The following is a 21,925-nucleotide window of genomic DNA, read 5'->3' on the forward strand; positions in this document are numbered from 1 at the left end:
TTATATGGAATTTGTAATAGTAACTGAGATATAATGGTGTGCCATAAAACCACAGGTGCTTCAAAGATTTTATTTCTATGTCATTGTCATTTAGTCTTCCTATTTGACTGAGAGTGAATGTGGAGAGCATAACAGCCTTGTTAAATAGGTTTAATATCATCTTCACCTGGTTATGATTTTAAAACACCACAACAGAAAGTGTGTTTTCAATGTTTCACTTAAAGTCATTTATTAATTTTAGTATTTTGGAAATTACTCTTTATTTGAAACAAGCAGAAAACTGGAGTAAGATGGGATAGAAGAGAAAAATGGTGAGTTGAAGAACTTAGGGAGGAGGTGTGAATAAATGAGTTCTCTAGTCCAGTAAGAAAATATTCTCTTGGTCATAACTTAATGAATCTCTTGTTCATAATTTAATTTTCAAGTTGTCATTATTTGTGCAAATATCTAGAGGAGATTTACCTGAGTGGTGTGACTTTCCCTATGTCTCTGATATGATGAAGTTGCTGTCCCACGCACTGACAATCTTGAATATCCGTCTTCTTCAGGTAAACCTATTGAGGACAACACCAAAGTAGTAGGTAAGTTGTGTCTCCTTCCTCCTCTAAACAACACATTTCATGTTTATTCTAATAAATTCAAATGGTTAGGTTTCATTTATTGAAATGATCAGAAATAAACACTAATTGAATAATACATTTCCCAATGAAACACGGGGAATTCAAAGTACTGCTACAACTTCATTTAATAAAATAAAGAATGTACTGGCCGGATAAAAGAAATAAAGTGCTAAGAAAGAAATATATCAAAATAGCATATAACTGAGCAAAGAAGTAATTAGAAAGGAGAAGGAGGACTTTTCCAGAGACTATAAATAGTTTGATGAAGCCTAAATGGAGGAAGAGAAGCATGTAGCCAGTGAAAAGTCAAACCCATTAGCTTGGGTTGCTACAGTAGGCAGGGTGTATATTTCATTTGTATAGTAACAGGAAGCCAAATAAGAGATTAGAAGACAGATAAGGCATAACCACATCTGTGTAAGATGAATTCCATTAACTATAGTTCATTTTGAACACAAAGGAAGAGAAGAGTTTGAGGTGGAATTCCCAGAGGAAAAGGTTGGAGAAGCTGCCCATTCCCAACAGATCGATTCATAAACAACTATATGATAAATTGTGAGTCTGAGGAAACTAGCATGTGTTCCCCACCTCCAAATAATATAAATATACTTTAAAAAGGGAAGAGGCATCAAAGGATTTTGTTAATGATCCCTCATAACTGAAGCAGGGTTTCTCTACACTTCAGCACTATTGACAATTAAAGCCATGTATTTCTTTGTTCCAGGGAGGAAGATGTCCTGTGCATTGTAGGGTATTTAGCAGCATCTCTGACCTCTACTCACCTGATGTCAGTCACATTTCCCCAGTTGTGACAACAAAAATGTCTCTAGGTGTTTGTTTCCTGCAGGGCAAAATAGCCCCTGGTTAAGGAATTCTATGATAAAGGTATCCTGTACCATCACAAGAAACTTGATTATAATAGAATAAAAAATAAAGAATAGATAAAAAAAGAAATAACTACCCAATGGAATGAGTTCAGTACAGTGACCTTTCAATGCAAAAATGAATGCTACTGTAATCTAAAAACATAACTAACTGGTAAGATGTAATTGATTAAACCTATAAATGAAAAAACATTAGAAGCTCACAGCACATTTTCCCAAAGATATGAGATGGTTATTTCCTCAGGAAAGGCCACAAAATACTATTCAACATATAATATAATAAATACACAAACCTGATTAGGTAGAAAAGGTTATATGGAAAGGTTAAGTTCTTTGAGACTGGACAGACTAGGGCCCATCCCTGGAAACCGATACACTTATGGAGGGAGAAACAAAGGCTAGAGAATGGGTCCCAGCCATAAGCAATAGCAATATCTTCACTTAGCTAGAGGGAATATGTAGTAGCAGGAAATAAAGAAGGGTCCAGGCAAGCAAATAGCGTCAGACTGATCTGAGATTAAACAGAAGGAAGGGTGCACGGAAACCTAAGATCAGGCCAAATTTGGAAATTCAGACAACTAGATAAGAAGAAAATTGGGGGATGGGGGGTGGAATCTGTTTCCTAGTAGCAGGGCACAGCAAAGAGTTTGGAATTCATTTGATGGATTCCCTCTTAGGTGAGTGTTGGGGACTGGGGAAACAAAAGGCTGATTGACAAGCAAGATAAATGTCTGCTTCTAGAGAAAAAAATTCACTGAAAACTTACCAAGACAAGGAATCTGAGACAGCATAAGAAAATTGTGATAAACTTTTAAAAACTAAATTAGAAATTTGCTCTCAGAATCAGAAAGGAAACTCAGTTTAGAATACAAACTCAGAGCCAAATCAATAGCATAATATGCTTTAGATAGAGTCAATTCAATAAAGTCAAGAAATATTTATGGGCATCCTCTGAATAATGCACTGGGAAATACAATGAAGAAAAAAGAAAAGTCCCTACCCTTACGAAGCTCATAATTTAAAGGCATGACACTTAACTAGAACATGCAACAGAACAATTTAAAGCTTAAATAGGAGTACAGGTAATATAGAGCAGGACCTTGGAGAAAGAGGGATGAATTCTGAATGAAGGGATTAGAGAAAACTTTATAGATAGAGATGCCAAAGGATCCTGGCCTTACAGGACAAGAAGGGTTTTGAAAGTGAAGAAGGTTAAGAAGGGCATGCCTAGATGAAAGACTACGTGGGATAAGACAATGAAATCCAAGACTGCTTCATGTCCAGGTAATGGCCTGTAAGATGTATAGTCAGAACAGGGAACGTGGGAGAAGTTCTGGAGGTAAAGCTGGCCAATGTTGAAAGATTTTACATGACATTTAACAAACATTTGACAATACAAAAGGGACTTCTTATCTCTTGACTAAAGAAATTGATCCCAGAACCTGAGACAGGGTTAAATGAGGGAGGGACAGATGAGGGCAGAAAGCATGTGAGATAGAAGAAAAGGACGCTTTAGGAATCCTGCGTCAATGGCTTTCTCCTCTTAGTGAAGGAGGTGAAACCATCAATTGGGAATGAGAAATTTGGAGTGGAGTGGAATTTTGAAGGCTGTAGCAAATATAGGAAAGAACCTCATGTGGTTAATGTGCCAAGAGTGTCTTAAGTAGAAGGATTGAAAAACAGCTAGGAAACATCAGAGAGTGAGTGGAGATGAGAAACCAAGAGATTTTTTTTAACCAACAAAATACTCCATTTTGCCACCATTTTTGATACAGTACATTTAAAGGCAATGATCCAAGATGACAAAAAAGGCACAAATCTTGAACGAAAAAAATTAATGTCACTATAGCACATTAGAAATAAGTATGTAAAAAATACCGTAAGAAATAAAATGGAAATGAAGAAGAATATAGAACATTTGAATGCATTAAATAAAAGGATTTTTTTCTTTTTTTGTATTTATTTATTTATTTGAGATGTTAGTTAACAAAAAATCATGCATACTATACAAGATTCCCATACATCGTCCCCCACCACCACCTTACATTGTTGTGACACATTTGCTAGAAAAGATGAAAGGACATTTTCATTGTATCACCTCTATCTATAGTGCACAGCTTATATTTGGTGTAATTTTCCCACAAACCATCCTATTATTAAGACCATGTATTAGTATTGTACATTTGCCATAGTTCATGAGAGAATGTTCTCATATTTGTACTGTTAACTACATTTCATCATTCACCATGGGGTTCACTGTGTTATATAGTCCCCCGCCTTGTACAGTCTATCCAAAGTGTAGACTAACTGACTCTCAGTTTCATCACAGTCATTGTCTCAGTCCATTTCAGAACACTGTCATTACTCCAAAGGGAAAAATCCCATACCTCTTTATACCCCCCATTATTGACCCTTAACATTGACATAGTACCTTCTTTGCTATTGCGGTAAGAATATTATAATAATACTGTTAGCTATAGTCTAGATGTTATATTAGTTGTATTTTTCCATGTATCTCCATATTTTTAATACCTTGTAATAGAGAACTATTCTTATAGTTATACTATCACCACAACCATCATCCATCACCAAAATCACTATGCTGCACAGTCTCTAGATTATCCTCTAATTTTTTTCTTAAAATGCCATACAAATCAAAGTATAGAACCTACTCCCAGCTTTAAAACACAGAGAGAAGATATGTGTAGAAAATGACAGAGAAACAATATAAATAACCAATAATAAACATGATCATTTTTAATATTCAAAGAAATGCATGTAAGACTAGAATCACCCATTTTTCCCAAGTTGACAAAGATTTTAAAACAACTTTAATATGGCATTTTCATAAATATATAAAATTAAAAAGAATATTTACTGAAATTCCAAGTATCCATCACCAAGCTTCAGAATCCTGCAACTTTGTTTTCCAAGATTTTTGGCTATTCGGGGCTCCTTACCCTACCATATAAATTTGATGATTGGCTTTTCCATTTCTGCAAAGAAAGTCATTGGAATTTTGATTGGGGTTGCACACTGGGTCTGTAAATCACTTTGGATAGAAATGACATCTTAACAATATTTCGTCTTCCAATCCATGAACACAGAATGTCCTTCCATTTTCTTAGGTTTCCTTTGAGTGTTTTCAGGAACATTTTTTAGTTTCCCATGTATAAGTCCTTTACATCCTTAGTTAAATTTATTCCTAAATATTTGAATCTTTTCATTGCTATTATAAATAGAATTATTTTCTTGATTTCCTCTTTAGATTGTTCACTCTTAGTGTATAGAAATCTTACTTTGTTTGAGTGTTTATCTTGTACACTACCCATTTGATGAATTTCTTTTTCTTGCCTAATTGCTCTGGTTAGAGCTTCCATACAATGTTGAGTGGTGATAGTACAACCCAACTAAATATTTTGTTATACTGTTTACCCTTAATAGTGCAATCTAGTAAATTTCTCCACAATAGTAGGTAGATATTGCCCCTTCAAACCAGGGGCACCAAGGGCAACACTTTCAAAGAGACTCTTGAAGTTAGCATTCAAGGCCTTATAGAATCTTAATATTTTCTTTCCTACTTTCTTACTTATTTCAGTCACAGCAGTCCATTTACATTTATGCCACTAAAGTTCTCAAGAACCAAGCTTCAAAGCATCTGCACAATTCCCTTAAATAATGCTGCAAAATGTATATTTGAATATACTTTATGGCCTCCAAGCAGATGCACCTTTCCCAATGATGTGGATCTATCTTAAGGCATTGCTGATGAATGCCATTCTTATATGTTACCACAATCAGTGTGGTTTGGGTCCTCTGATGGTGGTATGCTCAGTGTTGTCATAGAGTTTATAGAAGGAATGCAAAGAGTTCCTGGTTCTGCAAATGATCTCACCCAACCTCCCCCTTAGAAAGTCATTTATGCACAACAGATAATTCTTAGTGTGTCCTGAAGATAAACATAATATAAATTTAAAAGTACAGGCTTCATAGAATGATAAATATAAAATCAACTGTAATGACTGTATTTAATTGTATGTTTTTCCTGATATATAGCTGTAAAGTCTATATTCATTGAGAAGCAATAAGGAAAATCACACTGAACATAAAATGGCCTAGCTGGAATTTGTTATTTCCTCCCCAAATACACATCTTTACATTCACAATATTTTGTTTGATACAACTAAAATGTTCTAACACTAAAAACTGCTAATATAATGATAAATAACCACAAGTCCAGGGAATAATTAAGTATACAAAAAAAAGATCTAAGTCTGTGATCGCATCAGTAAAAGGATGCAATTAAAGCAAGTGATGGCTATAATTACCCACACATAACTATATTTCAGCAAATGAACAAACAGATAATTATTTCTAAGAGGCAGAGGTAGCATGCAGATAACTGACATTTAAAAGAGAAATCATTTCCTAGAAAATAATACTATTTCTGATTAAATTAGAACTTCAAGTTATGTTAAGCATTTATTTTCAATTTATGGCTTTATTTAGAAAGCACATTGCATTACACTTTTTGAACTATGAATCAGTGCTAATAATTGCTTTAAGAATTATCATGATCACATATATATCATGTAGGGCACAAGTTCAGTTTTTATAATACTGACTAGGAGAAATTTCTGACACCTCCATTACATAGAATTCACAAATTCTGTGTAAAGGGCATCGTTGTTTCAATCAGTAAGTCTTTACTGTGGACCTAAGTGTACAGAGTATTGTGCTCCAATATTATTATTAATAATAATCATGGAAAAGGTGTCAGGCACCCAGAAGTTCATTGATTCACAAAAGCACACCAACATAAACATGCCAAGTTATTTTGAAACATGAAATCCCAATTGAAATAATTTTCCTTCCCTGCACATAACTCATGAGATATTCAAGTGGTCTCCAATTAGTGACAACACAGAACCAGTTTTATTTCAAAATCTGATCCCTGTAATCAAGTGAGAAAGTATAAATTTTTGTTTCAGTAATCTTCACTACTGAAGATTAGTAGCTTGATAGTCTTACAGACTTAATTTTATATTATTAATTTCAAGTAACATATTATATTAAAAAAACACTTCCTTTTGGCCTAGAAAGTTTTTGTTTTTTCTTTACTTTTGATTTTCTTTTGAGTTTTAGAATAAAAGGCTCAACTTTTTTGAGTATGTGCTAAATTATTCAGGACCATTTCCCAAGCCATCAGTTTTGCCATTTTACCCACAACACAGACAAATAAATATTTTGGGTAACTGAAGTTATTTTCTCTTCTTTCATAGTAGGTTAAGCATCATCCATGGTCTACTAGGGAGATGGCATGGAATGAAAACATGTTTTTGTATTAATTTCAAAAAATTTAATGTATATTTTTATTAGAGAAGGTGTGAATTTAAAAAACAATCATGCACATGTGTGGAACACCCCTCCACCAACACACTACATTGTTCTCAAACATTTGTTACAAATTATGAGATAGTATCATCAGATTATTACCACTAACTATCGCCTATAGTGTACATTTGGTGTGCTTTTTTCTATAACCTACTATTAACACAGTACATCTTTGGCATTGATTCAAGAATATTACAGTATTGCCATTAACTATAGTCCATAGGTTACATTAATTGTACTTTTCCCATGTTTCTCCACATTCTTCCCACCTTGAAATAGTGATGTACATATGTTCTAGGTCCTAGAAGGACATTGTTGCAATTGTACTATTAACCACAATTCTCATCCACCTATGGGTTCACTAGATTACCCTTTTCAGCCACAATCCCATTTATAAACCACTTCATCAGTTCTATTCACCATGCATTACCATCAACTCTATCCATTTCTACACTTTAATAGACAAAAACTTCTACATATATTAAACATCAGTACCCCTTCTCAGCCATCCTCTTATCTCCTAATATCCTATATTCTATGTTTTAACTCCAAGTATTTATTATTTGTATTTAGTTCATATTAGTGAGACCATGCAATATTTGTCCTTTTGTGTCTGGCTTATTTAACTTAGCATAATGTCTTCAAGATTCATCCAGGTTATCACCTGTCCCAATTTTATGTCTTCTCACAGCAGCATAGTATTCCATCATATGTATATTCCACATTTTGTTTATCCATTCATTGGTTGATGGACACTTAGGTGGTTTCCATCTTTTGGCAATTGTGAATAACGCCTCTGTGAACATCAGTTTGCCAATGTCTGTTTGTACCACAATTTTCAGTTCTTCTGTATATATTCCTAGTAGAGAAATTGCTGGCTCATATGGCACTTCTATGTTTAGCTTCCTGAAGAACCACCAAACTGTCTTCCACAGAGGCTGCACCATTTTACACTTCCATCAACAGTGAAGGAGTGTCCCTATTTCTCCACACCCTCTCCAGCACTCATTGTTTCCTGTTTTTTTAAATAATGTTCATTCTTTGTGGTGTGAGATGATATCTCATTGTCATTTTGATGTGCATTTCCCCAATAGTTAGTGATATTGAACATTTTTTCATGTGCTTGTTGGACACTTGTATTTCCTCTTTGGAGAAATGTCTACTTAATTCTTTTGCCCAGTTTTTAATTGGATTGCTTGCTCCTTTATTGTTGATTCTTATGATCTCTTTATATAGCATGGAAATCAAGCCCTTATTGGATATGTAGTCTCCAAATATTTTCTCCCATTGAGTGCACTGCCTTTTCACCTTCTTCATGAAGTCCTTTGAATCACAAAAGTGTTTAAGTTTGAGGAGGCTCCATTTATCCATGTTTTCTTTCATTGCTTGTGCTTTTGGTGAAGGTTTAAGAATGCACCACCTACCCACCAGGTCTTGAAGATGTTTCCCTACAATTGCTTCTAGGAGTTTTATGATTCTCACTTTTATACTTAGGTCTTTGATCCATTTTGAGTTAATTTTTGTAAAAGGTGTGAAGTAGAGGTCCTTTCTCTTTTGGATATGGATGTCTAGTTCTCTTAGCCCATTTGTTGAATAGACAGCTTTGCCCCAGCTGGAAAGGTTTGACAGCCTTTTCAAAAATCACTTGACTGTAGATGTGAGGGTCTGTTTCTGAGCCGTCAGTTTGGTTCCATAGGTCTATGTGTCTATCTTTATGCCAGTATCATGCTGTTTTTACCACTGTAGCTAGGTAATATGATTTAAAGTCTGGAATTGAAAGTCCTCCAACTTTGCTGCTTTCAGAATTCTCCCTGTCTTTGGACAGCCTGATTAGTATGTGTCTCATAGTAAGTTTATTCAGATTTATTCAGATGGGAGTGTGTTGTGCTTCCTGGACATGGATATCTATGTCTTTCGATAGGGTTGGCAAATTTTCTGCCATTATTTCTTCAAGTAATCCTTCTGCCCCTTTTCCCTTCTTGCCTCCTTCTGGGACACCCATGACACATATGTTTGCATGTCTCTTGCCATCATTTAGTTCCCTTAGTCCTTGTTTAAATTTTTCCATTCTTTATCTATTCTTTTGTATATTCCTTTTTAGAGGCTATGTCTTCAAGTTCACTGCTCCTTTCTTCTGCTTCCTCAAATCTGCTGTCATTATATAGGTCTCCACTGTACTTTTAATTTCACTTATTGTGCCTTTCATTCCCATAAGATCTGCTATTTTTCTATTATGCTTTCAAGTTCTTCTTTGTGCTTACCCTGTGTCTTCTTAATATCCATAATCTCTTAGCCATCTCATTGAATTTATTAAGGAGATTTGCTTGTACATCTCTGACTAGTTGTCTCATCTCCTTTATGTCATCTGGAGACTTTTCTTTTTCCTTTGACTGGGCCATATCTTCTTGTTTCTTGAAATGGATTGTAATTTTTTGTTGGTGTCTTGACATCTGGCTTACTATATGTATTTATTCTAGGTGCAGTTTCTCTCTATACTTTAGGACTTTCTTGCCCTTTCTCTCTTGCTGGTTGTGTAGTATGGTCAAGGATATATGTGGTACTGTAAGATGTGCAGGCTGAAGCTGCCCACACACCTCAGGAATTGATGAGACTTCTCCCACCTTTCTCCTCTGCCAGGGGTAGGGATGGAATGATAGCCATGGGTAGCGATCCAAGCTGTGCAGACCAAGACCACCTGCAGTTGACTGGAGAGAATGATGAAGCTTCATGCCCTTTCCTCCCCTGCCTGTGCAGGTGTGGGCTGCAAACTAAGCCATGTGGGTTAAAACTGACCACAATTGACCAGGTAGACTAACATGGCTCCAGGCCCCCTCCTCCCCTACCAAGGGTGGGGATGGACCCTCCAGAGTGCCCAACTATCTAATTCCTGCGGGCTGAGAGTACCTGCAGTTGCTCTGAGAGGTTGAGGGAGTACTATCCTTTCTGCTTGTAAGGGGTGAGGATGGAAATACAGGCACCCAACCAACTAATCCATGTGGGCCAAAAGCACTTGTAGTTGCCCAGAGAGGCTAAGGAAACACATTTACTTCTGAGAAGCTTAAAAAGTGCTTGTCAGGTTAAAAAAAAGAAAGTACCTTCCATTAAGGGTGCTCTTTCTAGCTTTTTCTTGGAATGCTTGTTCTGGGGGAAGCCAGGTGCCATGTTGTGAAGACGTTTAGTGAGATACCCATGGAAATAAGCTTGGCTATGAAATTTCTGAAGCCTGTAAAGAGCTGCATGAGTGGGCTTGAAAGTGAACCTTCTGAGGCCTGCCAATAGCCATGAGAGTGGCCTCCCCTATCAAACCTAGAGATGATGTAGGGGTCCTACAGTTCCCTACAAGCCTAGAAATGACTGTAGTCTTGATTGACAGTGTGAAAGGTACCCCATTAGGGACCTTAAGTCACAGGTACTCAGTAAGTCACAATCAGATTCCTGACCTACAGAAACTTTAAAATAGTAAACATTTACTGTTTTGGGCAATCTTTTATATAGCAATAGGTAAATACAATCCACTTAACAATTGATCAACATTTGGGTTATTTACTGTTTTTGATGATTATGAATGAAGCATTTGTGTAACTGATATTTGTGTGGACATATGTTTTCATTTCTCTTGGATTAAGTCCTAGAAGTGAGATTGGTGGGTCATATGGTAATTATATGTTCAACTTTATAAGAAACTGCCAAGCTCTTTGCCAAAGTGGTTGTATCACTTGCTTTCTCAAGTGTTAGAAAATTCTCACCAAATATATTTTCTGCCCATATACTCTCTATTTTTCCTAGGATTCCAATGACTTTTCTCATAGTATCCTCTATTTCTTTTAACCATTTTCTGGGACTTTCATTCTTTTTATCTGTGTTTCACTCTGATGATTTTCTGGGTTATCTTTAGCTTTGCCAGTTAAAAAAAAATTTTTTTTTAACAACTTGTTTTAGCAACTCTTGAACACTTCCTCTGCTATACTTAATTTTTTTGAACGACTTTTTCAATTTAAGAGTTTCCATTTGGCAGTTTAGCTTTTTTTTTTTTTTTTTTTTTTAACCTCCTTGGGTATAGTAAACATACTTATTTTAAAGTATGTGCCTTCGAACTCTAATATTTTAACTCTCGGTGGATGTACTACTATTGACTGTTCTTTATGCTTGTAATTTTTCATCTTATTTTGTGTTCTTATGTGTCTGGCTAATTCTGAATCCATGTCGAACTTCGTACTTTTGAAAAATGATTTGTAAAAATATTTTGAAGCCTAGGATGTAGTTACTGTCTTTAGGATAGGTTCAAATTTGCTTCTCCCAGATACTCGTTGGTCCTAGAGCATCTCATTCCAATTTCAGGGGTTGCGATGATGCATAGCTGAGCTGCAGTTCCTAGTTCTAGTTGGATTATTTTGAGGACCCATCACAAGGCCTAACCCTCTGTAGCAGTTGGAGGCACAGTTCTACTTTCCACTGTTTCCTCTGGGTGAGGCAGTGCACCTAAGGTCCTAGGAGAAAAACTTAGATTACAGGAGTACTTGTTTAGGCTTCATTCCATACCCCCTTATCCCTTCCCATATTTCATTGTCTTGATAGTTCTCCTATCAAGTCCAGTTTTTCTGACTGTTCACAGGAGGAAGGTTTATCTGAATTTTTCTGGTCAGTCATTAGTGAAGGCCGTGGACATTTTTTTTTTTTTATGTGAGAGAGAAAGAAACTATTTGTTTAGGCCATTCTTAGCTTTTAGCTACGTGCAGCCAAGCCTATTTCTAAATGATATACTCATTGATACACTCAAAGTAAATACATAAAACAAAGTTGGCATTTATCATTCCTTCAATATTATTTTCATTCACATTTCTTTGTGAGAAGAAAATGCAGTTGTAATTAAAAATAATGTTCAAGCGTCCACCTCCTTCTGCTCAAAATAAAACTAACTTTATACTGGTTCTCACCAACCAATACTCCATAAAAACCTTTGAAAAGTAAAGTAATACTCAGTACTGTTCTAATCCTTTAACTAAGAAATAATAGGTTGGCAATAATCCCTACGGTGAAGTTTGCCAGTTTATCATCCATTTTTCAGTTAAGGCAGTTTTATTTTTTAATTTTTAAATCCTATTTTGCTAGAAAGTTTGTGCAGCTTAAAACCCTTATCCATTTACTTCTGAGAAGCTTAAAAAGTGCTTACCATTTGAGATAGGATTTCCATTTTCAGCAGTTATAGAACTAGATAATGAATTGGATAATTGAATTCCATGGCTATTTGCATTTCTATCTTGAGTCTCTGATGCAATTTCTGATGTATTAGGATCATCCCGGCTAGTTAAGTTCATGTTAGTTTCAAAACCTAAAATAAATTTTAGAAAAGATTATTCTTTTCTGATGAAGTATACAGAATAAGTTGAATAAAGCATTAGGAGAAAATAATAAACTTATCAAATCAAACATGAATTATATTTGAATTTGCAAGTTAATAACAAACCTTAATCAAATTTATAGCCTATAAAATATTCACCAAATTTTACCATAACACTGTTAGATATAATGGGAAATATTAAATGGTGATCAGTTTCATAATTTTCTATTTTCAAGTGTATTTATACAGAATTTTTGGTGCCTTAGGTCAAATTACTTGTCGTTAACAGAGTTGTCATTACACCTTCTTGGGAAGGCTATTCCCCAAAAGAAGCATGGCATTAAGTTCATGTTTAATAAGTTTTCTGAATTACTAACTTTATATAGAATTTAGACAATTTTACAGCTTTGAAGAAAAATAGGAAATGCATTTCTATCATTATTATAAAAAATTATTAATATCAATTGGGGAACAGGGAGCCTCAAAACACTACTTCTGTGTTTTATGCCCTAACAAACTTACTTAAATATACAGTGCATGTCCTATTTTAACACAGTAGAGGCCATTGTCCAGATTAAGCGGAAGTGCTGATGCAGTCTTATTTTTTTTATAGCTATTAATAAAGTAAAATATAACAAATACTTGGACTTTGCAATAATGTCTAACAGATAATTTTTTTCCATAACTATTTTATGATCCTCAGGCAAGGTAAATAAGTTAGCAGAGTTTGCAAATGAAGCACAACTGTCTATCCTGGCATCTGGTCCCTCACGGTGCCCTGTCACTCCACCTGAGCCGGGTTCCCACTTCAGACTGGGCAGGCACACCTAGGATTAGCTCATGCTTCCCCAGCAACCTCATAAAAGCATCAAACTACTGGGGGGAAGAGGTTGGGATGCAACGTGCAGGATATGCAGATTGCTTCTCTTCCTATGTCCTTATGCAGTAGATTCTGTCGTTGAAGTTAGGCCTTTCTGAAGTGTTAGGCTAACAAATTATTCATAAGGGATAACAAGCATAATCTGCTTTATTATGTTTTATATATATATACCCTAATAGCCAATAACACAATAGGGAAAGATGTTATCCTTATTTTGCTGAAAAGGAAATTAAGGCTACATGTGGTCACACAGCTGGAAAAAGATAGAATGGACTTTTAACCTATATATTCTGATGACATATTTAGTTTTTATGTTTTTTCATTTGAAGAGTGATTGTCATTCCAAAGTTTAGAACTGTTAATGAACTGCTGTTATTTAAATTAGAAGAAGGAAAGAGAAACAGAAAGGAAGAAAGAGAAAAAGGAAGACAGACAAGAAGAAAGACGGACAGCAGAGGGAGGAAAGAAAGAAGAGAGTGAAAGGGAAGTAGAGAGAGAGGAAAAAAGAAACACCCTCCATAACATGTCCTCAACCTGTTTCTAATTTGATGCTGCCTAAACACTCCCTCCTTGATATTTTTTTCTCCTGGCCACTAGAAACCTACACATAAAAAGCAAGATAATCAATGGGCATTTACACAGATGTTCCATGTTGAGTCATGTTTTTGTACTTTAGTGTATACATTCCCTCTGCAAGGAACACGCTTTCCCTCTTTTCAACCCTTCATCTTCCTACTCGGAAGTCAGGAAATGTTCCCACCTCCTCAGTGACCTCTCGTGTAGCTGGTCAGCCCACAAAGAAAGGTATGTTAAGATTTAGAGGTAGATAATGCTGGATAGATAGTATGAAGGCAAAATTACTAGGGCCTTGAAATCCAGACAGATCAACTTATTTTTAAAGGATCCCAGGAGCCATTGAGTCTCCCGACTCCCTTATATTTAAAAACCTAAAGACCTTCAGTCAAACTCATATGTACAGAAACAGTGAAAAAAGTGAAAAGTCAGATTCATCTTAACTGTTTTAGCTCTTGACAATGAGCAATTGAACAATGAGCAATTACTGAATGAATATCTTCAGTTTGGTCAACTTTTCCATGTTTTATTATTTTTCAATCTCATGAAATCCAGTAGAACAGGTTTGGCCCTAAAGTTATCTCTAGGCCCAGATATTCACCTGCTTTAATTTACATTTAAGCTATTACTTTTCTTTTTTTTCATTCTTCAATTCAGATATTTACTAAGTGCCTACTACGCATCACAATCTTTCTCGGTACTGGAGATTCAACTATGACCTTGGCAGACCTATTGCTTGGAGTTTACCAATTGGCAATAAACAAGCAAGTAAATAATTTTAAACAATGAACTCCCAACTCAATGGAAAGCACTAGACTTTCTTAGGCAGGGTGGATCAGGGAGACTTCTCTATCAGGTAACATTAAATTCAGATAAGAGAGAGTAAAGGAAACTAGTTTTGAGGTAAGGCAACCTCCCAAAGTATTTGTGAAGCTCCTGAAGAATGAAAAGCTCAGCCTTTTTAACAAACCAAGGTCTGTGGTATCCTAATGAGTTGCTTAAGTGGAAGCAAAGGGGTGAGAAAAGGAAAAGGGGCATATTATACAGGATCTGGAAGGCCACATTGGAAAAGAGCTGAGATTTTATTTTCAGTGCAATGGGAGGTTACTAAAGGGTCTGAAGCAAGGATGTGTGGCTACAGTCTCATTATTATAAATATATAGTAGTAAAAGGTTCAAATACCTGAGATACATTGTTGACTTTTGATAATATGCTTGATGCTGGCTTACCTTGCAATTGATTTCTATCTCCTAACAATTGTTATATATTAATTATAGTAAAAAAACTTCATTTTTTTTGCTCTTAAAATAAGTTCATGTTTCTAGCCAGCAGCTTAAATTGTAGCCAGAAATGTCTTAGAAATTGTCATTCAAGTTAGGCTGCAATCCTTACATTGTATGCTAAAATTTTCTTTCTATTTTATCTTGGAAAGTGTTTCTACTCAAGGATGGCTCTGAGTTGGAACAGGATATGTAAGAATTAATGGTCAATATAATGATAATATTCCCATTGCTCTTACAGTAATTACCATCTCCTGAGCATTTATTATATATGTCTCCCCCGTACTATATGTTGTACTTTATTTAGCTCTTGCTTTTCAAAACAACTTTGAGAAGTTGTCACTGTTGGGCCTGTTTTAGAGATGAGGTCACTGAGGCTTGGAGATGTTAACCATTTGCAAATGTTTCACAACCAGTTAGTGTTGCCGACTGAGTCAGAATGAGGCAGGCTCAGCTTGGCCATCCACCCACACTCAGACCTCTGAGCTCTGCTTCTCTGTGTAAAGTCTTTCTTATTATTTCATTTGCTGATGAAAGGAAAAGAGTTTCTTTTCTGTGGCTTTATTTTCTCAAACATACCTCAATAATAATGAATTGGAAATTGAAGGTTGAAAAAACAAAATGTATCCAGGCAGTTAAAAGAGTGTTTCAATATCAATATAGATGTTCCCACTTCGGGGTTACCTTCATTCATTAATATGAATGGGGGCCTTCTTGACTTCTTAAACTCTGTGTTAGCAACTGCTCACAAAAGCCCTTACTCCACACATTAAATCCACACGTGTAGAAGCTTATGTGTCCCAACTTGTTAACTTCTGGGATTCAACTATGAGGGTCAAATGGAGAAACTCTCACCAATTGGATTTTGCACAGGGTAAAGTGGTAGCTAAGTACAAGAATGGTTGCAATCTTCCTTGGCAAAGGTACTGCCATTGACCTGTCTTTAAATAATGAAGGCAATAGGACAATAACAAATGGAGAGGAAACTGGCATGAAGTCTGGAGAGGTCTTTCTTAGAGACATGTACATATTTCTGCGTGATGGAAATGGACTCAGAGGGGATCTCTTTTCACAAGACTTGCATGCTACTTTATTGGAATTGTAGTTGGTGCTGGGTTTAAGATATATGTAGGGGATTTGAATCTCTGGACTGATAATATGACACCCAGGCCCAGAGCCTCAACAGACTTCAGCTCCTACACTTTGACTTATTGGACTTACTCCACTCAGCTAACATGGAGTTGAAGAAGGTCAACCACCACAACATGGAGCCTAGAGTGTCTACAACTAGAAGCGGGAAGAGTGCATCCAGTACCCATGTGCAATCTAAGCCCTCACTTGACATAGGTGTGCAATGGACACAACCAATCCAATGTCCACAGAGAAAATGTGGAATGGGTGTGGGAACTGTAGCCATGGGGGCTGCTGGGTGTGGGGAACGGGAGGAAGAGATGAGATGTGGAGGCAATTTCGGGACGTGGAGTTGTCCTGGATAGTGCTTCACGGACAATTACGGGACACTGTAGATCCCCCCAGGGCCCACTGGATGGAACGTGAGAGAGTCTGGGCTATGATGTGGACCAGTGACTATGGGGTGCAGTGATGCTCAGAGATGAACTTACCAGGTGCAATGGATGTATCACGATGATGGGAGAGAGTGTTGCTGTGGGGGGAGTGGGGGGCGGGGGCGGTGGGGTTGAATGGGACCTCATATATTTTTTTTAATGTAATTTAAAAAAATAATAATAATAAATAAATATTAAAAAAAATAAAATAAAAAAAAGAACCTTGCAATGAGAAAAAAAAAAAAAAAAGAGACATGTACATAGGACGCATTCTTGAAGAAGAATTTTTAAAGGGATAGTATAGCGCAAACAAAGCCAACAAGTATCTTTACGCCTCCAAACAGAGACCGTCGGGGTTTTGAGGATGAAGTCAGTCACACCAAAAGATTTGAGATTTTCAACAAATCTGAGCAAACATGTAGAGAAGTACTGTAAAACTCTGTGATTTAAAGGTGTGTTGGAGTCACTTTTCTATCTTTGCAACTTATGAAATCAGTTGTGGATTGTGTAGTTTAGTGACATTCTTTGGTACATACTTGTTGCATTATAACACCAGTTTGTTGGAATAGCTATGGTTTTTTCTCTTAGCCCGTGAACAGGATTTCTCTGTGACTCCAGCCCAGTGCTGTTTTAACAGGTAGGGGATAAATGAATCATATTAGGATCTGACTTAAAGGAAAAGTCTCGGTCTTTATATCCAGATACGATTTTTAAATACAAGTATGTCATGGAGGTGCATTTAAGTTGAAATTTAATCCAGTGGAGTGAGTTCTAGCCAATTTTTAAATGCTAATAAGCAAAAAATTCTAGTTGTCTTATGTTAGTTTTTTAATAACTAAAACATTCCTCTCATTGTGTATAAGCCTTTCTAAACAGTGGTTCCCAATAGGGACAATTTTGTCCCCCAGGATACATTTGGCAATGTGTGTAAGCATTTTGGTTGCCAGGACTGCAGAGGCAGTGCTACTGGCATCTGATGGAAAGAGCCCGGGAGACGGTGAAATATCCTGCAATGCACTGGACAACCCCGCACATTTGAGTCAGCTACCCCAAAGGTCCATCGTGCTGAAGCTGAGAAATGCTGTGCTGAACTCTAAGTTAGAGCCTGTCATTTCCCTACTCACTCACTCCATGTTTCCTGGTTTCTCCTTTTATTCAGATTAAGATCCAAAGACTTACTGAGGCCTCGACGACTTCTGTGATCAGACTCCCTTCTAGCTTTTTGTTTTGTTTTGTTCTGTTTTTGGTACTGGGGATTGAAAACTGGGACCTTGTACATGCCATGTTAGGCAGACACTCAATCACTGAGCTACGCCCACTCTGCTCACTAATAGCTTTTAACTTCATCTCCACCACTGCTGCCCAGCCCCATTAGCTCCTCTGCGTTTTTCCAACCTGCCTCTCATTTTCCTGGAGAGCATGGCTTCTCCCAGTTTGTTCAGGACTCTGTTAAACCTTACCTGATCAGAATGGCCTTTTCAGATTGCCTTCTAGAGAACAGCATGCTTCACCCACCCCATTCTCTGCTTTGTTTTTCTACCTAGCTCTTCTGTCTACATAACCCATCACATTTCAATTAAAAAAAAATTTTTTTTCTGAGCCTTCTATCTAGAATATTGGCTCCAGAACATCAAATATAATATCTTTTCTGTCTATTATTATATTTCAAATGCCTAGAACAGTGCTCCTGGCATATAGTGTTCAATAAATATTTATGAAAGAAATGAATAAAGGAATTATGAGAACAATGTTGCAACCGAAATTCTGTTTGCTGAAAAAACTACACTTTTTGTAACTGTAAATTAGCTGCCAAGTTCTCTTAATGAAAAACTCCTATGAATAATTATAACAAAAGCATTCATAACAGTAGTAATTTTTCCCCATTCACAAAGATTATTTGAAACATCTGAAAGGATTTCCACTGTTGATAATATATATGCCCTGAGTTCAAATCTCTACTTATTTAAAATTAGAAGTTAAGGATAGTATCTCACTGTCTGAGGTGAATATTTTCTGCTTATTCAAAGGGCCAGAGCTACTTGCTAACTACCTAAAAGTGTAAACTACGTATGGATATCTGAAATCTTTTCTGGAATCATGGTTTGAGGATTCATGTGTTGTTGCTACGGTCTTAGCAATTATCAAAATGTGAGATCCAGACATACTTAATTTTAAAAAATCTTATATTCAATACTATCAGGAACTTTTATAAGTGTTTCCATGCTTCTTTTGTGCGTATGCTATTCTGAATACCTAGTGGTTGGGGACTGCAAGTCTAATGAGTGTAAAATTCAGGTCCCTTCACTTGTATAGGCCTTTTCCAAAGCTTAGAGAAGGACTCAATCAATGCATGTACAGTTAATGATTGTATATCTGACAGCTTTCATAAATGTCTTAATTTTCTTGGACTTTTTATTTTTTTCATTTTAAATAAATGTTAACTTTTCCTATCCAAATGCTGTCATTTTTACTCACTTTCTTAAACAAATCCCTCTGAATTGCATAAGCTTCATTCTAATGGAATCAACCCAGGGATAAAGGTTTCCAGAAGTAGTTCATAGGATAAAATCCTTACACTTGATGAAATTACACTTACTGGGAAGTATAATTATTGCCTAAGATTGCAAGGCAACATAACCTCTGGTTATTGTTGACCATGCTTGCCTGTCTTTGTTGTTTTACACAGATGCTCATAGGCAATGCCCAAGTGGGGAAAGCAGCACTTCTCAAATAGTGCCAGGACTATTTTACATGTTGATGCTGATTTTAGAGGTGTAAATAAGTTAACTGAAGGGGGATGAGTTCTGGGAGAGGAAATAAAAGTTAAGATTTTGTTGGGGGAAAAGGTGAGGTGAGGTGAGGTGAGATGGAGGCTAAGGGGAGGAACTTCTCTTGGGGAAGGAATGCACAAGTTTCCTTGAATAAGTTTGGAGGAGCTAGAGAAACACAGTGAGTTGACTGAGATAAGTGCTCACTTCAAGGAAGAGAGAAGAAATCTGGAAAGAGGCATAGGACTTGGTCCATCTCTGGAGCAGTGAGATGTCTCTGAGCTTGGTGGCTACTTGGGGAGGGGGGGAGGGAATGTAAGAACTGAACTTATAGGGAAGTGTGGTGAGCCAACCACATTCCTCCTCCATACTAGAGAGTTCTCCATTAAGCCAATTAGTATTTATAAAGTCCCACAAGGTCAAAACTCTATGCTAAGATTTAGTTTAGAGCTTTAGGAAATATGCATATAAAAGAAATGATCCCCAAGTGCTTACATTCTAGAGGGAAGATATGTCCCAATAAATGACAAGATTCTATGGTACAACGTGATAAATCCAACAAATGCAGTACAGACAATTGTACATCTCTCTCTGGGAGATTTAGAAAATGATAATCTGGAATAGTCACTGTGGAATTTTCATCCTACTCAGCTGAGCTACTATTTGCTGCTTTTATTTGCTAAAGCCCTTGACAGTTAAATAACGAGGGTGGGAGGGACATCTAGGGTGCATTCTAAAGGGTGCCCTTTCTCAGGCTTCTGGGTGATGACTCAAGTCAAAGGCTGATTACCTTCAGGATGCCTTCAATGCAAGTGATAAAGTAGCAAATGACCAGTGGCTGAAATGAGCACTATGCAAAATATTTTAGGAATTCACTGGAGAAATCAGGGTGGGATGGAGTTGCCAGGTGAGCCTTTGCAGAGTAGGCGGGAGGAAAAAAACAACACTGGATTTTGAAGTATGGACAGAATGTGGAGTGGAGGAGGGAAAGGAAGCAAAAAGTGTAAAGCAACAGAGTCGCAAATGTCTGCATTCAAGAGAAAGGAGGCTGGCTCAGCCCACACCTCTGCTCTGGGAAGTGGGAGAAAAGAAGTTTGTAGTTGATGTACAGGAAGGAGTAAGGTCCAGTGAGTATTTTGTACACAGTTGCAATATGAAGAAGATAGTACTCTGAAAAGGTCATTTAATCTAACAAAACATGTATGGGCTGGAACACCAGAGAGACTTTAGGTTAGCATAGTGGCAGAAGGAATGGAAAATCAGGGAGGAAGCAAAGTTAAACATTCTTTTGAGCTGAAGGAACTGGGAGTAAGACAGGGCCCTAACAAGGGAGCAGTTTTGGAAGAGGAGCCATTTGTCTTGAGATGATAATTTTGAGGTTATGCATTTTGACTTTGACATGACAACCTTGTATCCAAAGGTTAAACTGGGTGGGAATTTTTTTGAGCAAGAGCATTTATTAAAACTGGAAAGAAAATGTCTAGGAGAGATGAAAAAATATCTAGGTAGAGAGGATTTCTACTAGGAAAAGGGGTGTTTCTAAGAGTGAGGAGGCAGAAAGCAAAACACAACTGATTGATAATGGATACAGAAAAGCAGGTGTAGAATTGGAGGAGGGAGGATATGGGGGTCGGATGGTTTGACAGCTCAGACACTCATAAAGGAAGAGCTTTGCAAAGGAGAGGGAGACTGACAGTACCAAATGGCAAGGAAAGGTCAAGGAGAATGAGGACTAACTGAGCAAAAGAATGTTTCTGTAAGAAGAATTTTTTAAAAGATAATTTCTCTCTTAGTTACCTTAAGTTGAAATAATTTCTAAGTGTATTTTGGAATTGTACAAGGTAGGATCCAGGTCTCACTAACACAGGAGAAAAACAAACAATAGTCGTTTGACTGATTTAATACTGAGAGTGCTATGTAAGGCATAAAAAATGCGAAAATACATTTTAAACTCATTACTCATGCTGGCTATAATTCATTTTGCAACTCTATAGGAAAATTCCTCTTCAGAAAGACTATTGCATGAAGGGAATGTGCTTGTTTTTTCCTACTTGGCATTAAGGAAAAGTACAAACGCTGAAGTTCCTGTCATGGACTTGCTACGTCTCAAGTTCTTGTTTTTAAAATTTAGAAGTTACAGCTAGACTATGTTTACAGATACAGAGAAATGGTGCTTAATTAAATTTGAATGGAATCACTTTAGATCTGAAATTGGCATCTAGTCTGTATAAAACCAAATGTTTCCAGGGACAACTCCTTTTAATCTCTGATTTTTAAAAAAATTGCATATTATTGGGCAAGAGAAATAAATATAAATAAGGACTTAGAAATCACTCCCAAGACAACTGAATTCTAAAAATCTTTTAGAAAGTGAGATATCCCAAATATTTGGCTTCTTTGCTTCCCAGAAAGGTAAATGTCAAGGGTAAAGAATCACCTAGGCACAGTAGTTAATCCTAAACTCCAGTAAACAGAAGGGTATTACATATGGGGTAGTGCAATGAGATGCTTATATGTGAATATAGTGGTATATTAAGAGGGAGATACGAAAGCCTGTGTAGGACACACATTCCATTTTGCATGGACCATCCTAATTAATTAACCCTCAACTTCTATGGAATGG

General features: G+C 36.6%; 1 protein-coding gene across 9 annotated transcripts in view; it reads right to left on the bottom strand.

Annotated features, from left to right (window-relative positions):
• MYO16 (myosin XVI) overlaps positions 1 to 21,925 on the bottom strand; it is a 732,830-nt gene that overhangs the window by 36,249 nt on the left and 674,656 nt on the right. For all 9 annotated transcript variants that reach the window (XM_058276443.2, XM_058276441.2, XM_058276437.2 and 6 more), the window contains 2 exons: positions 12,069 to 12,227; positions 463 to 554 (listed from right to left, as the gene is read on the bottom strand). In XM_058276443.2, coding sequence (XP_058132426.1) covers positions 463 to 554; positions 12,069 to 12,227 — 251 coding nt within the window. The remainder of the gene's footprint in view (positions 1 to 462; positions 555 to 12,068; positions 12,228 to 21,925) is intronic.

This window comes from Dasypus novemcinctus, chromosome 15 (genome assembly GCF_030445035.2).
Source record: "Dasypus novemcinctus isolate mDasNov1 chromosome 15, mDasNov1.1.hap2, whole genome shotgun sequence".
NCBI classification, from domain to species: domain Eukaryota; kingdom Metazoa; phylum Chordata; class Mammalia; order Cingulata; family Dasypodidae; genus Dasypus; species Dasypus novemcinctus.